This window comes from Poecilia mexicana, unplaced genomic scaffold (genome assembly GCF_051168715.1).
Source record: "Poecilia mexicana isolate PSO_F unplaced genomic scaffold, ASM5116871v1 scaffold_21, whole genome shotgun sequence".
Taxonomy (NCBI): domain Eukaryota; kingdom Metazoa; phylum Chordata; class Actinopteri; order Cyprinodontiformes; family Poeciliidae; genus Poecilia; species Poecilia mexicana.
In genome coordinates, this window is record NW_028263390.1 from 7,135,865 (window position 1) to 7,153,710 (window position 17,846).

At 42.5% G+C, this 17,846-nt stretch overlaps 1 protein-coding gene across 2 annotated transcripts in view; it reads right to left on the minus strand.

Moving 5' to 3' along the window:
- Positions 1-17,846, minus strand: part of runx2b (RUNX family transcription factor 2b) — a 61,636-nt gene that overhangs the window by 10,948 nt on the left and 32,842 nt on the right. Inside the window, exons 6-7 of one of the 2 annotated variants that reach the window (XM_015002430.2) lie at positions 3,087-3,254; positions 644-805 (exon numbers count right to left, since the gene is read on the minus strand). In XM_015002430.2, coding sequence (XP_014857916.2) covers positions 644-805; positions 3,087-3,254 — 330 coding nt within the window. The remainder of the gene's footprint in view (positions 1-643; positions 806-3,086; positions 3,255-17,846) is intronic. The other variant, XM_088002207.1, reaches the window with a different exon arrangement.

Below are 17,846 nucleotides of genomic sequence, written 5' to 3' on the forward strand. Positions count from 1 at the left end.
ATGAAAATACTTTTTGTCTGAGGCAAAAATCCAAACCCTCACAATAGCGTCCGCAACTGGACTAGAGACATTTGGTCACTCACAAGTGGATGAAAAAGTTGCATGTGTTCATGTAATTTCTGGGCGATGTTGTGATGCAGGTCTCTGTTCAGCTTGTTAGAGAAAAATAAACCGCAAATGAATAAGTCATTATTATCATTTTATAAGCAGATTATGACAGGATTTGTTTTTCTTTGTTTGACCTTGTCAGTCAAAATGACCGGAAACGAAAGAGTCTAGAGCAACCTCTACACAGAACCCCTTCATGAACGGCCTAAACATTAAAACGCTGTTTAGAGTTGTCTGTAGTTATTTCAATTCATCTGACTCACTCAGGTGCTGTTAATCAGCCAATCAGAAGCTTACAAAGCCAGGACATGAACCTCTTAGCTGTCTGAGATTCTTCAAAGTTTTTCGAGTTCATGTGAATTTTCTCTCTCTCGTTAGTTTGGCATTTGGTACTAAAGCAACTGGCAATTCAAACTGATCCGTAACAGGAAAACCTTCTGTCTGATTTAATGCTCCGCAGTGAGAGGACCTGCGTTTATGCGTGATGCATTAAGATATTAGACGTTTATCTTTCCCTAGAGAGTAATGGCTCTACCTGGCAATCGTCTAGGCACGTCACTGATGGCAGGCAGGCCCGTGCCTCGGCTGGAGGAGAGGGGAGTGGTGGAGTGGACAGAGGGGGACGCCATGGGACTCAGGTAGGACGGGTACGGCTGTTCGTACGACCACGGAGGAGAGGACTGGGGCTGACGAGGGTCTGATGGGAAGAAAAGAAGCAAGGAAAGGAAGGAAAAAAAAGGAAGCGAGAAAAAAAAAAGGGAGAATAATTACAAGTGCCCCAACATGCACATTCAAACACTCCAATCAGTTTTGCTAAAGTCAGACATTTGCAGCAGCTTCTTCCACCCTCCCCCCCCTTGTCTCTTTTCATCTGTAGTTTTATTTAGGATTACAGATATCACTTGTGTGTATTCTGGAAAAGGTTTCCCCAGTGACACAACCAATGTTTACCTCTGAAGAGAAGATCTTCCTGTTTGCCTTATAAAACTTTGTGCTTGGCAGCTGAGAAACAGAAAAGCCTCGCTGGCCCTGGTCCAGGATGTAAACACGCCACGCTAAATACCACAGCGTGATAGACTCTGTTATTGTGTCTGTGCAACGACACAACAGACCGTGAAGGCTCTTTCTGTTTTTTTTCCCTTTAGAAACACTGTAAGCTGTAGGTTGTTGTTCTTAAGGCTACTGGAAGAATAGACTTTGTATTTAGTTGAATAAATGATGCTGAAGTTGGGCTTGAGAAGGAGGGTGAAAGAAAAACACATCAGCAAGCAGGCAGAAAGTTGATATGCAGTGCCAAGAGAAACTTTTCCACTTTTTGCTACGTCACGGTGTTAAACTTCAATGTAGTTTATAGGGATTTTACGTGAAGCAAAGCGGTGCGTTGTTACAACGTGGAAGGAGGAAGATGCTTTTGGAATATTTAGCTACAAAAAAAAAAAAAAGAAAACAGATTCTCAGTTGGATTTCGGTCTAAACCTTCTCCACCTTGTTAAACACAAAGTGCCCCACAGCACCACCCTGCCACCACTATGTTACACAACAGGGATTGAATGTTATTTTTACGCTATTTTTTTTTTATCCTTCCACAGTTAAGCACAACTCTGTGTTCATCTCCCGATGAAATGCATTGAGGTTTAGCGGTTGCTATGTGAAAAAAAAAGAAAAAAAAAAGAAACGTAAACACTTTAGCCATGGCGCTGCTTTGTATTAAAAACAAAGGACAAAAAGTGCAAGCAGATGAAAATGTACAGCTAGAAAAGTTAAGTGGGAAAAAAGCGCAAGAGGTTGAGTCGAAATGGGAATTTTATTCTTACTTTACGATTTCACAAACTAAACAGATCTGAATATCATTCGGTAAAACGAGTCCGCGTTTTAAGCCAGAGTGTGTAACAGGCGCTGTTTAACCAAGCCTCTAACGATCCCCTTAGAAGCACTACAATGCCCGGCTCCAAAAATAACTGAGACTTTAAATAACCACGTGCGACAGGTTTCCCGATTTGGGAGCGATCGGGTGGCGGCCGTGCCCAGCCGTGAGAGATGGTGTTACCGGCTAAGCTGGAGATTGATTGAGCGACAGGGCAGAGGGGGGGACAGACAATCTCAGACGCAACATAACACGCTCCGCAGACTCTCGTGCCGTCAGGCCGCGGCTCCAGTTGGGGTTTGATGTTTCACAGCGAGTCTGTAAGTGGTTCGGCCGGACAATGCTTGGCAAACGCTCAGCGGTCATAAAGCTTGTGGTGCGAGTCGGAGATTAGGCTCGAGCATCTTCGGTGTCGCATTTCCAACGCATTGTTAAAAAGGACAAAATGTTTCAAATGCCTTGTCTTGACATAAAACATGAATTGTAAGGCGGGTATGTGTGTCATGTGTGCAGTCATAAGTCTTTCTGCAGCTTTAGGCCATGCTGAAGTTTATGTCGTAAAAAAAGCTGGAGATGCTTTCATTTTTTTTGGATTACACTCAGAGACGGGTAGAGTGCCCAGCAAATGTACTCAAGTAAGAGTAGCACTACTTCACCATATTTTTACTCAAGTAAAAGTAAAAAAATGGAAACATCCAAGAGAATAAAAAAGTATTTGGTAAAAAGTCTACTACTTCATTTAATATTCAAAAATGGCATCATCACACAGGCCAAAATATGAAATTAAGTGGAAATTTTGGTATTTTAAGGATCAAAATGACAATAATTCACATAAGTAACAAAAAAATAATGTTTTCAAATCAGTGGGTAGGGAATCCAGAAACTGTACTCAAGTCAGAGCAGTAATACTTCATAATAAAAGTACTCAAGTAAAAGTAAAAAGTACAGAGTAGTACAAAAACTCCTAAAAGTAAATGTAATTGAGTGAATGTAACTAGTTGCTCCACAAACTCTGCTTACACTCAACGCCTTGTTATCGCCATCCTTTAAACACCAGGTGGATGTTTAACACTTGAACTACTCGCTTTGACAAAAGCTAACCGTAGTAGCTCACCTGTTATCTGTGTCTGACCCTGCGGGTTGAAGGTGTTGGCTGCAGTGTTGAGAGCTGGCCGGGGCGTTTGCGTGGGAACCGTGACCCTCACCCTCATCCTCTCAAGCTCACTAAGGCGGTCTGAGAACAGGCCGGTTTTGGGCGGGTCCTCAAGTTTCTGACGGTGCCCTGAACAAAACAAAAGAAAGAAAGCGAGGAGAAGAAGAAGGAGGGGCTACATCAGTTACGTTCATGTGACAATGGCAGGACTTATCATTTTGGCAAAGACAACTTGAGGCAACTACTGTTACAGGTTGTTGCAACCAGTGTGTGGGCTTGGAAGTCTTTTTCTGACCGGCTTTCCTGTCCCTTCTGAGAAGAAACAATCCCCACAGCAAAGGGGGAAGAGTTGGTATGGGTGGTAATCAGTATCAGTTTTCTGCCACACGTTGGTGTTTTGCGTGTGACTTGTTACTACAAAGTATATCAAGTGTAAAATGAAAACGTTCAGTTTCAACAAATATCCTCTGCAAGATGACAAGTCAGATCTTTGGTGCTATGACTCTCAGTTTGCTTTTCCAAGTCAGTGGGATGATTCAGGCTACTTTATGGCACCTAATCCACAAAAGGCTAGGCTAATATCTAGCATTGCCTTGGATGACAACTTGGAGAGAAATATACCGAAGCTCTGAAGATGCATGTGTTTTGTTTGAACCTAAGGAAGAAGCTTGAAATAAACTAAATTTCTTTTCTATTCTCATATAGGCCAAGTAATCAGACGCGTCTGATCATTTCTATGCCGGTGATATTCAGCTCTACTGTTCTTCACTTTGTCTCTTCGGCTGGATGCGAGAGCCAGAGGCGGAGATTTGATTTATGCAGTGCTACTGGAGAACAAGCTTTTCTGCGTTGTGATTGTTTTGAGTTTATAATTAGCACCATAGTGGCTAATTGTTTTCGTAGGCCGGGTTAGCCTGGTAGCACTCATTCAGGTTTTTGCAGGTCCACCCAGTGGGCATGCACCAAATCTGCCCAATTGTAGCGAAGGAGAGCAGAGAAGGTATTTGAAATGGTGTAATTGGAGGCATCGTGATGCACCAAAAATGACGAGGCTCTGTGGCGAATGTGACAGTTCCTCCACGAGCTAAACCACAGACCCACTAACCCACCAGGCCACCGGGAAAGCCCCCGGTCGTCCCATCAGCCAGTCCACCCACTAATACTGTTAGATATGCAACTGTAGCTACTAGTAAACAATAAAAAATCATGAACTTAGATAACCCATGTGCGGTAAGCCGCAACATACCAGACCAAGTACACTTTCTTCTTCTGAGCCCAACCCTTTTCCATCCCTATCAAGCCTGCAGTGGGAACCCAATCAAAACCTTCCCAGGCCGTGGGCCAGGTGTGGACTGCCGTTCAGTGAAGGTGGGGCCTTGCGCACACACACATACACACATGCATAGTTCTTTTCAGCACCGACACAGCACTGTGTCAGTATGTCTGTCTGGTCTTGCACTAGTTCCCCTGTAAAAGCGGTAAAGTAAATATCAAACAGAGGAGAGCAGAAACTCCTGCTGTGTTTGGCCGAGCTCCAGCTGGCTCAGGCAGAAACAGTGAGCTACTTCAGAATCCTGCCCAACCTGCCTGCAGTCAGAGCTGGGAACAAAGGCCTGGCACTACACCTACAACTCAGGGTGGGTGTTGAGGAGAGCAGACATGAGGATAAACAAAAAAAAAAAAAAAAAAAAAGACAGTCATCATTTGTGTTTCTAAAGCATCACATAGAAGGAAAAAAAAAGAGAAAAGAATGGTTTATCAAATGTATCACTGACATCCTGGCTGGAGGAGCTTTGCTGCGTAACGTGTTCAGCTTTCCAAGCTTCTGCAAGACTTTTTACCCTTTAATGGGTAAATAAATGCAAAATGACAAGAGTGGATTCTTCCAGAGTCGCCCATTACAGCTTGGCACCATTCCACCTCTGCAACTCCGCTTTATTTCGACCTCAGATATGCCATTAAAAACCATCTTGCTCTTCACAACAAATTATTTCACTGTGGAACAACATCTTGGAACCAAAAACACCAAAAATCTGGCTGCAATGAATCAGACTGGAAGGGGGGGGAAAAAAAGGAGTCATTGATTGGTCAGACAGGATGTAATTATATCATTATAATTGTAGTGTGATCTCTGTGATTGCCTTGGTGCGGACAAGATATATTGTTTGTAAGATCATGTGAAAATAAGAGTCTTGAACATAGAAGCTCATGATTCTGTATTAAAAATGTTCTCTTCTTAGTCTGATGTCATATTTTAACTTTTAATGTCATGTTTTATTAGCTTAGCATAAATGAAACAGCGTGTCTGATCAATCTATATAATGTGCTGCACTTAGTGAAGTGAGTTACTGAAATAAGTGAACTTTTCACTAATATTGTAACTTCTTGAGGATGGACAGATGAACAGACAAGGCCAAATACATCAGTGTGTTTTACTGAAACAACAAGATAAGTCTTGAAAAATTAAGGTCTTTGTCTCTGAGCACTTTAACAAGCTAACCACGCTTTTCGTGCTGCTTTTCAGCGGACTCCGGCCTCTGTTACCGCCTTCGTCCGCCATCTTCACGATGTCCTCAGCTGTTGTTGTGTTGTTTTTCAGACTCCACGGGAAAGGCTGAGTCTGATTTAACGTCGCACGCAGAGAGAGCAAAATATCTTGTGTCGACAGTAATTCACTTCCATACTTCATTAATAGTGTGTCTCCATCATTCCGGCGGGTAATTTATTCATGTCGAGGCATTCCTCGTTCCTCCGTGTAAGCCGTGCCCAGTCAATCATAGCGTTTCCATTTTAAAACAGGCAGCGTTTCTGTCCTAAAAAAGCCCCGGGACACAGTGTAGGCTTTGTGCTCGGCCTGTCTCCGGGTGATGGAAATAAATAGCTAAAGGAGTTCCAAGTGAGATGAGGGGGACAGACACAAGTAGGAGGAGGACAGGGTGAGGAAGAGACCCCCAATGACCAGTAAATTAAGAGCTCTGAACCAGTCAGGCGACACAGGCCCCATTAGGCTGCAACAAATGGTGAAACGGTTAAGAGAGGGTTTTGGATCACAACGTCTCTTTGCAGGAGGATCCCGAAAAAACAAACGTGGTATTTGGACAGGTTAAATTTACTGTTACTGTAAATATTTACAGTTAAGTGAGAAGTCAGCTCGGTGGCTCAGGCTGTAAATCATTCATAGAGAAAAAGGTCGGGTTGCTTCGGTCGCTTCCTTAAACCCTAAACCCCCAAATTAAAGGCCACAGGATCCTAAAACTACTCGACACGCTCCAAATTAAAATACTCAATAATTCAAAGTAGAACAAGAAAGTCAAAAAGCAAAAAAAACAACAACAAAGAAACAAAAGTGTTTCAAGATGGATTTTGGAAAACAACTATGTGAAACTGCTCACATGCTCAAAATAAAGCAACACATTAAAACAGTTTTAGACACCAAAAGTCCCATGTGGAAATGTTACCAGACTCAGCAGTCATGGTAAGTTGTTCTACTCTACAGCCACACCTGAACAAATATACACCAACTTTTATGACTCATGAGAAATAAGAGAAGAAGAAAAAAAAAAAAAAGGTCCATTGGATCCAATGAATCATAAGGTACAAAATGAACTTAAAAACAGAGTTTATGCCTTCTGGAAACAAGTTTCAAATAAATTTACTTTAAAATTGAGTTCTAATGAGGTCGGCTATATTTGGTGGGAAGCAGCATGACATTTTTTTTGTCAAACAAAACAGTTGTTTTTTTTAACAAGGAGGTGAGCTGATAATGATTTGGGCTTGTGCTAAAGTGAAGAGCCTTTCACAATTAGAGGTGGGGATGGATTTGAATAAATACCGATGTGTTGTGGACTGGGTGAACTGTTGTAGTTTGGGTACAAAAGAACTTACTTAATGCATTGTAAATTGGTGCCCACCACAGATAGCTAATGATTTAGTTAATAAGTTAGTTTTAAAATTTTACTCATAATATCGTAAGGAAATGTGGTTTTATGGCGCCGACAAATATTATTAAAGTGTTTATCTGTAATATTTCACAAGTCACTTGGTCCAAAAATGATTCAGAACCAAAACAAAGGGAAATATGGGGCAAGACTAATTTTTAGGAAACAAAATTGTTTGAGATTCAAGCAGTTTATGAGTACTTCTATCCATATTTCTATGTCTAATACCTAAACAATAAACTGATTGGCTGTGGTTTAAGTACACAAGGATGATACTGTTAAATGCAGAAGGAAAGGATTTAATGGCAATGTGTAGGTATGAGCTGACCATCGAAACTCTGAAAAAAAGGAAACAAGCCAGTTCCAGTAACCACAATAATCAGGTAGTGCACATCAATTTTGCTTTTGCAAATATAAAGAATTTAACATAAAAATATACAGCAAGTACTGTACCCTTAGTCTGGTTACTGCCAGATATGAGCTTTTTTTAACTGCTTGGTAAAATATTAATATGTAGGTTGAGTTAGGTTTTGTAGGAACTAGGGCTGAAACGATTCCTCGAATGATTCGAGTACCTCGATTACTAAAATTCCTCGAGGAAAATTTACCTGCCTCGAAGCTTCGTTAATTTACGTTTTATTAGTTAGCGCACCGTGTTCCGGCCGGGACTTCACTTGCGTTGCGCGGAGCTCTCACTTCCGCCTCTGAGTTGTTGACAAAAGCTAAGTCTCAGCGGCATAAAGTCCAGTCTTCAAGATTGGCCCGTGGGGATTTTATTGATTGATGATAATGCCCGACTTTTTATCGTTTTTGGGGAACTAATAAGCATCCTTAAAATGACTGGGGGAATGCCTGGAGTACGGCAGCATTTCTCCTCCGGGGCTGCTGGTTGAAAGCGAACGGCGGGAAGAGCGCTGAGGTGAGCGGATAGACTGAGCAGGGCGGGCGGCTGAGTAGCTGATGCTTACCGTGTAAATGTAGCTTTACCGACGAACCGCACAATAAATTTCATATCCCGGTCTGAAGAAACGGGTGGCGGAGCGCATCGTACATGGCTGGTAGATGAGTTTCTGAGTGTGACCAGTGAAGGTGTCGTAAATATCCCGTATTGCTTCCCCCGGGTTCGTCCCCCGGTCTAACGGTTCGTCAGTCCGCTGGTCTATTTCCTCCCCTCCACCCCATGTTCGTTCATTCGCCCTCTCCTCCCACTCCAGGCGGCATTTCCCGTATTTTCAAACCCAAAGCGTGACAGGTTAGGTGGCAAGGTGAGTTTAATTAATCTATTAAACTCACTGAAGATGAATACATAAACTAAAAGCTGGATTGTAGACATTTTTTATAAGCATATTTATGAGCCTGCCTCTTTGTTATTAAATTCAATATAATTTCAGATTTTTCTATAACTTTTATTCTGGTTAACTTAGAAAGTGAGCTATTATTGTTACAGGTTAGTTTTCTAAACTACAAAAAAGCAACTGTTAGGGATGCTCAAATATGAAAAATTGGACTGATACTGATACCTGATAGTAACACCGGTATTATGCCAGATTTACCAATATTTCATTTTATAATTTTTTTTATCCGATTACTCGATTAATCGTAAGAATAATCGATAGATTACTCGATTACTAAAATATTCGTTTACAACAGCCCTAGTAGGAACTATCAAAAACTTCAGGGAGTTGACAAACTATTGGTTCATTCTGGATGGGAATAGTACAGTCTGAGCAAAAATGAATACATTGCCAGAGCATCACGAGTTTGATGTGGCCAGAGAGTCTGTCAGAACAGTAATGGTCACCAGACAGAAAGGATTGTCCTGGCAATACCAGGGCAATACAAAGTCCTGGTATTGCCTGTTATTGAATGGATCTACAACCTCATTAAATGTTTTAGCTAAGTGTTGACGCTGAACCTATGATGCTAAAGATTAGTCTACATTGGAACCTAATTACATCCAGGTTAGAGTAATTCTTCTAGGTGTTCAGTTTGTTTCTTTTCGTTTTGGTAATTTGCATCTTGGTCTATCAGGTTTGAAAGTTGTATATTTGGACACAGAATACCAGAACCCCCCCCCCCCCCCCAAAAAAAAAAAAAAAAAAAAAAAAACGAAAACACTTCTTTCACAAACTGCAGGAATGGAAGATGTCAACAATAACATTTAGGGACCAATCTACGCTCCCAACAGCCAGACCTCAAGCCCATTAGCTTAGCAAGCCTTGACGGTAAATACAGTTTTTCATGAGTTAATTACACCTTTTAGAGGACAACAGTTGCCAAACACAAGACAACTCAGCTGTTTTATCGGAACCCTCGCTGGGTGGAGGAATGAGCTGGGGGTATTTAAAGGAGCGGGAAAAGCGGATGATTTCACTGCCTTAGGGAAAGTCCCTGAGATTCCCATCATCCCTGTGAAAACAGCGGAGATTTTCGATAGCGCCTGCCACTTCCCTGCCCAGCCAGCGGCCGGAAACACGGACAGATTCAGACCAGATGTGAGCAACTTTAACACACTCTTATGAAGCAAAAAAAAAAGAAAGAGAGAGAGAGAGAGAGAGAGAGAGAAAGGAGGTATGGAAACGTCTGGACATGCGATCATGAACAAGAGCATCATTGCACACTGACACTGGCACCATTGGGTCAGGCACATGCAAACACACAGACACACACACACACACAACCAGAAATAATAATGGATCAATAACATTTCTTTAGATTATATCTTGAACCACTGTACTCTGATCCTAGAATAGTATTATTGTAGCCGTCTGGATTCAACTCTCAGCTGTTGATCTGATAAGTGTTACTTAAAGCAAGCAGGCAACAGAATACAAGTCCTCAATGATTAATGGCTGCATTAGAATGAATCTGATTCCGAGGACAGAAATCTCAAACAAATGACTTGTCTCTCATGTGCCCCCAGCACAGGATCTCGCTTAAATACAGCGCGGCTCGTTTAGCTAGCTAGCTTAGCTGATTGTGCTGGATTTACTGTGTCCGCTTTTCTTTTTCAAACGTTCCACAGCTCAAAATGTTATGAATCTTGGATGTAAATTGGTAAAACAAGCCCATTTGGTTGCTGTCCAAGAATAAGACAGGAAGATTTATGTCCCTCCTGCTAAATTTCGTTCACAAAAAACACGCAGCTTTAGCCAATACAGGGATAGCGTAGCTTAGCAAAGGGAAGTGATATGAAATGAGTCAGTCTGTCTGAATTAAGCAAACAAAGCATTCATTTCATGCCTACAAGTAAAAAAAAAATTCACTTTTTTACACCTGGTGTCTTTATGAACTCATCAAAAACAGAAGAAAATGACAAAATCATCCGGTAAAGGGTCTTTATCTTTAAGGCACAAATTCAAGTAAACTTGTTTAAGCTCATTGAATTATTTTTCATTAATATTAAATCCTTCAAACGATTTGAGTAAAAGTTTCTGCTTAAGTACTAAGTTCTTGCAAAATATCACAACTTTGCTTGCTGTTCAGTAGTAATCAAGCAGAGGTTGAATGTCAGCCTCAAGTAAAAGTTTTAAAATGTTGCTTTTTTAAAACCAATATAATCTTCCAAATTCCATCATTTTGTCAAGACATTTCCAAACAACAGTTAGACTTTTCCCCTCTTTTGTTTTCTCACAAAAAGAAAAAAAAATCAGATTTATTCACTTACATGTCGCCCCAAAGTTGTATTTTTGAATATTTTGAGGTAAACAACTAGTCAATTTTGACTACTATGTGTTTAAAACATAGTGATAGCTACAGTATAAACAGATTATTTCCACTTTGAGTAGCACATACTAGTATATTTAAGGCAGATATGAATGAGCTTGGCTGTTTACATCACAGCTAATGATTCAGACAATAATTTATACCAGAGAATCAACCACTAAATTGAGCCTAAGTATAACCATGATGGTAATATTCCATCATACTTTTCCTGCAGTCAGGAAGTCCCTTCAGTGAGAAGGTCGGACCCGTTTCACCTTCTGTGCTCCAACCACCAGACTCCTCCTCCCTCCTTCGAAACAGCACCGCGGCACGTTGGGCCTGAATGAAGTGGTGATGCGATGTTGCTACGAGAACAAGCACCATCGCTACAGACTGCAAAGCAAATGTTGTGTACTTTTGATTAACAACTGGCCATAACCCTTTTACTATGAGTGAGTCTGCAGCTGCTCAAAAAACACTGCTTTATCTTTTCTTTTGGGGGTTTCAGGTATTCACATCCAGAGCATGAAGTAAAAGATCCAAGAACATCATTTGCTGGTGTTGTTTTTAGCAATGAGCTTGGGTTTATTGTTAAAGTTTTGGTTGGACCAAAAACCTCCTTGATCCAAAGCAATATTCTTCTATTAAAACAGCACGGAAACGTCTAAAAAAAAATGTTTAAAAAACCCTTTGTGAGAGTAAAATGTTTTTGGTGATTTAGGATTCCCAACAAAATACAGTCAAGTTATTGGGAAAATTGGGAAAATTTATGGTAATATCCCTTTTTGCAAAAATCAAACCCTCCTCATTGACATCTCTTTTGTCCCTAGAAAAGGCGAATTCCAGAAACGCGCACACACACATCAACAGAAAGCTCTTCTGCGTATCACCTCGGCTCAGAAACGTGTGACGGAAACGCATGTTTTCGTCACACGTTTGAGAATAAAGACAAAATGCAAATTTATTGTCCCATCATGCCCTCTGCTGAGGCCTTCATGGTCGCTTGGTGAGTTTGGACAATTGGGGTTGTTTCAGAGTCCACAGGCCCTCCTTCCCGTCCCGCGGGGCCGCCATCGAATCAGCCAGTCAGTGACGGCGAAACAGTAAATCTGACGAATGAATAAACCGGCCCCCTATTTCAGTGCATTTCTTTTTATTATTATTATTCAATGCTCTCACAGTGGCCGTGTTGTTTTTGTGGGGCTCTCAGGAGCAATGAATTATTTCAGGTGACGATCCAAAACTGGCAGAGCGTGGCGTCGGCGGCGGCGAAACGGGTGATTCGGTGTGGTCCGAGTGCCTGTCCGCCATGGGGGTCTGGTGTAAAAGCCCGGAGGAGAGGAGGGCGGGAAGAGGAGACACGGCGGAGGGAGGAGAATGAAAACAGATTTTTTTTTTTGTGAGGAGAGAAAAATAGGAAGGAGTGAAAAAACAAAAAGCGAGATGAGAAAGGAGGTGTGGAAGACGAGGCAGCGAGCGAAAAAGAGAAGTGGGAGAGGGAAAAAAAAAGAGAAAGAGGGAGCCAGGCTGTCGTGGAGCTCTGCCAGCCGTCTGTGTGGTCCGTGCGTTCCAGCCTGGAGGAAGCTAGCCAGGCGAGGGAAGGGCACACACACACACACACACACGCACACACACACACATGCAGCAACTCCCAGAGGCCATACATTTATTCAACACACTTTATACACATTTGTACAATACTGTACAAAGTTTAAAGAGCAAGGCAGACAGTTTGGGCTGTGTGCGGTTTCCAGACAGGCTCCCTCTGCACCTTTCTGCTCACATTAAAGTGTTTTGACTCAGAACAGGGGAGAACAAATCCGAGAGATGTTTTTATTTTGGTGCAGCTCAGAGAGAAACCAGATCCAGACATAGTCCTTTTTGTCATTATCTCTTTATGATTCACTTTGTGTCTCTTTATTCCTCTGTGTTCCTCTTTGTCTTGCCCTCTCTGTGAATAATTCTGTGTTGTAGGAGTCTTGGCACCTCTTCAAGGAACTTCATAAGACATTCAAGTGACTGGCTGCCTTGGGAAAAGCCTGGAGTATTTTTGCTCTTGTTTCATCGCCCTCCTCATCCCTCCTCACCCTCCTCTTTTTCTCTCCTTTCTCGATCCTGCTTTTTGATTTCTTTTCCTCCTGATGTTTGGGTGAGTTTTATTCGTCCGGTTCCCATTGCGAAAAGCCTCAAGACGAAGGTGATTCTTTTGCAATCCTCCTACCTGGATTGAGTCAAGAAGTTCTGCTTTTTTTTTTCCCCACAAGTTGCTCAAAACATCAACCTTAGAGATTAAACATGCCTTGAATCCTGTGTCTAATTTGTTTAAATAAAAGCCAGCCACTGATAACATCTAAAGATCCTCGTCTGCAATTAGCATCTGTAAAGGTACTTACCGTCAGGTTTGAACATGAATTGTAACTTTCAGACTGCATAGAAAGTCAAATGTAAAATGCGTAGGTAAATAAATCGTTAGTATGATTGACTAAATAAAAATAAATTGCTTAAAGAGCTCTTCCCGTCTCCATGGAAAAGGCACGTCGATTTTTCTGCTCAGTGTGAAAAATTCAGCTTCCCCGCTTCTATTTCCACCCGGGTTTAGCTCTAAAGTACAGTTTTCAGAAGAGAAGTCCAAACTATTACCAACGTATTTCGTGTAACTCTAGAAGGACGTGAAAAAGGAGGTTTATATTGAGTTTAATGTAGTAGAAAGTACAACCTGTTATTGCTGTCTTTTATGTTTCCCAAAATCGAGGATTAAAAGTCATGCTGTGTAAGATAAACAATTAACAGCAGCAATTTGTCAAGTGTCACCGAGTGTCTAACTACGCCCTTTTAAAATCCGCCACAAAGAAAACAGCTTGAATGTCACGCTTTGGGACAGTGCATTCGTCCTACGACATCATCGAAAAAAAACACTTCTTAATATTTACGTTCACGCATTTTCAGGCCTTTCATCCGCAGCTACATTTAAAGGCAGAATGATGTGAAAACTTGGCTCGTATTCCCTTTGATCGCGTCCACAGCGCCTGGCAAAGTATTGAGACTATTATGTTACTGACCAGCACAAAATAGTGAAGGAGAGAGGAAAACAGATACTTTTTGAAACAGCTCAAGCTCTTTCAGATTGGATGGATAGCTTGTTAAAACATCTATTATGAGGACTTGCCACAGATTCTAAAGACTTTTGAAATCGGACCCAAAGGCGGCTATTCTAGTCTAGTGTAACAGTGCCGTGTGTTGGGAGATGTCAACTAAAATGAGTAAATTCCCCCACCTGTCTGTCTACTTGTGATTCCAGGTTTTTTGTTCACGGTCATGTCATTACCTTGGTAGGTTAGCACTGTTTGTTGGTGAATCAAATGAAAACACATCCGAGTTTGTGGTTGTAACAAGACAAAGTGTGAAAATGTCCAAGATGTTTGAAGCAGCATCCAGCTTCTATGCGCCACAAATCTGGAAGAAACTTCCAGAAACCTGAAAACATGCCGAAACACCGAGTTCCTTTAAATCGGTCTGTTTTGGTTAGCAGTAAGTTGAACATTGATCAACCTGTTTGACGATTGCTGGTTACTGTATTATGTTTGTACGCTGTAAAACCTTTGAACTGCAGAAATGGGCAATCAGAATAAACTTGACTTTACTCATTTAACTTTGGTAAAGTACTATGTCTGACATTCAGGAGGTCAACAGCAGTCATTTAGCCCTGCATATTGAAACAGACATGATTTTTGTTAGCTCATCCCACAGGTTTTACATTTGACTTTAAGTATTTTAAACAATATGATTAACTGAATCACATATAGGCATATTTTAGTTCGAATCTTCCAGCTCTGCAACACTTTACATCTAAAACTGAAGCTGCTGTAATGCTAAAGGCATTAAAAAACAACAACATATGCACATACAAGTACAGTGGCTTTGTGAGTGTGTGGATGTGTATCACAGGGGCTTCTGGCTTGGCAGACAGGTCTTCTGAACCACTAATATTGTCTGCAGGCTTTTAAGTAACCAGGGCCTCCTCACCAGACTTGTTAACACCCTGACCAAAACCGAACCAAAACACCCGCCCCCTCGCTCCCATCCCCAAACCCAGAAGCCCAAAGTCTCGACTTGTCCAGGTGCCAAAACAGCAAAGATGGATCTGACCACGAACCTCCAACGGCGCTGACGCACAACATAAACTCGCGGCCGCTTACGAGGCGCGAGCCCCAGAAGAGACAGACTGTGATGGATGCCACAGCGGGGTTTTGTCACCTTCTCTGTTCGCCTGCGATCAATTAACTCTAATGAGAACAGTGGGTTTGGACAGAAAGCCTTGTTTATTGTGTTATTGCAGCTCCGCTATAATCACTCAGGAAGTTTGTCTCAGCTGGCCACAGCCACCATAAGGAGCAGCTGAAAGGAGACAGAACCACCTATAAAAGCATATTGGTTTAAACAGCCACTCCCTGTCTATTAGCTCAAAATGACATTTAATGAGGCCTATTAGCTCTGCTCCAAATCTGCACTGTGGCTGCACTCAACTAATGACACCCATAACACACACACACACACACACACACACACACACACACACACACACACTCTCTCTCTCTCTACTCTCTTGCTTTCCCTGCGAAAAACGCAGCACGGGTAGAAACGCGGGAGATCCGACGCAGACTTTTGCAGATCATATCTGCGAGCACAAGGAGGAAACACACACATACACACACACATGCCTCCACACACTTGGTGAGCTGTTGGGTGCAGTGGCAAACCACAGGGTAACCAAGAGCTGTCAAGCCATTAAGGACAATGCAAGCCACAGAAACCAAGTTAGCCTACTGCTAATAGCGCAGTGGTCAGAGGGACCTGACTAACCACTTACTAAACCCACACACACACACACGCACACACACACACACACACACACACACACACACGCACACACACACACGTGCACGCTGTAAACCTCACACCACAGATCTTTAAACAAAGCCTCGCTAATATTCATCACTCTGACCACGCAATTAATTAAGTCGACTGCGCAGAGATACGAGGACCACTCGTTCACGGGTGGTCCCACTTTATTCCTCCACAGATATTAGATGGGGAGGGGGAGAGACGGTGGGGGGAAATCACATCCGTCGAGGCGGGGGGGGGGGGGGGCGGGTGCTGGGGGGTTGGACTCATATGGCAGCCATAAGGCTCATCAAACACAGGGACAAAATGTCCTTCCTGAAAGACACCCACCACCAGATGAGCTATTAATGAAGGGTCAATAAAACTGCAAAGTGTTAAAGTAACATCAATAAAAGGATCAAAAATGTCCCTTGACTTCTACTTTCCAGACCGGCACACACCGCACGCCTGAAATCGAGGGTTATTGTCGGCCTTATTTTCCAGAAACAACACTGTGTTTTGACAGCAGAGAGCCATAAAGCGCCCGTGTATGTCAAACCCCTGAGACAGCTTACTGTTTCCGCCGCTCCGCTGACCCCTCCCAGCAGGGGCCCGGTGCACTACAGGCCCCCCTAATTACCCGCTCGTTTAACACAAAATAAGAGCTGTAATGGCTGACAAAGCCCACCATGTCTAAATGAAGCGTTCACAGATAGAATCGCACGGTGGGAGACAGCCGCTGCCCCTCGGCTCGAGTGAGCGAGCGCCGAAAACTTTGACAAAAAAAAAAAAAAAAAAAAAAGAGGGCAGGGGGCAGGGGGGAGGCAGCAGGGGAGAGGGCACATGTGTGTTTTGCCACCCTTAGACCTCAGCGTAATGACCCCTGAGAGGGATACGTGTTCTGGCTTTAGTTCTGGGTAAATTATACCACCGGGGTAATTCTGACCACTTAACAGCAAAGCAAAGAGGTTCAGGGGTTATGTGGGATGACAGTCTTTATGATTCAATTACAGAGGCTCGCAAAAAGACTCATACTCTTAAAAGCTAAAGTCTTTCACATTTTAGTCACATTACAACCACTAATTTTGATGCATTTTATTGGGACTTTTATTGTATTTTCTAAACACAAGGTAAGATCTAAAACTGTGTGTTAAAATAAATTCAGCCCATTTCACAATGACACACCTGAACAAAATCCAGTTCAACCAAATCGCTTCAGATCAGCCCAGGTTTGTATAACTGAGGGTGCATTCACACCAGCTCTGTTTAGCCCGTTTTAATCGAACTCCAGTCCTTGTACCTGGAAAGTCTGCAATCGAGTTCTGATGCGGACCAAAGACGTGAACTCTGGTTCGCCTAAAAGCCGAGGTCTCGGTCCGGTTGAAGTGAATTCTGGCGTGAGGTTTGATTGTTTAACGTAAACGCCAAACGAACCGGAGACCGCTCAAAAAGCAGGAAGTGGAGTACGCCGCAGGGCATTCTGGGTAAACACAGCCAAAACAAACACGAGATACTAGCACTAGCAGGAGAAATCTTTTAACAAAGACAAACAAGAAATCCCACCGCCGCTAAAATCTGACTCTACTCCATTTTCGTTTTGTATTTCGTGAAGAAGGAAGTTGCACTTGTGTCTTCTTCAGAAGTTTTCATGTTGTTTCCTTCAGTGTTTCTTGGTGCAGTGCCGCCACAGGCGAGTGGGGAAACACGTTGCTCAAAGGGTTTAGTTGGTTTCACAAAGTGCAGTGTGAAAGTGAACCTCACCGGCTCAAAATGTAGCAGCTTTGGTCCCCAGTTGAACCGAGTCTGCCAAACTATCAGGTATGAAAACATCCTGGATTTCTATATGAATGTTCTCCAAAGTCCTCAAGACTTTATTAGCGAACATTTGTGATCAAACAACATCATGAGGGCAGAAAAACACCCGACAGGCCAGGGAGGAAGTAATGGAAATGTTTAAAACAGAGCTACAGCACAAACGAAAATCTGAACAACTAATGCTGCACTGATCCATCATCCAGAAATGAAAGGAGTACGGGCACAACTACAAACCTAGCCAGTCAGTCATGAACTGGATATATCCTGTGGCAAAAAGAGAGCCGCTGCAGAAAGTAAGCCATAAGAAGTCCCGTTAGTGTTTGCCAGAAACGATGTAGGGTACCGGGCAGCATTCAGAAACGACCACAGTTCTGCTTCTTGG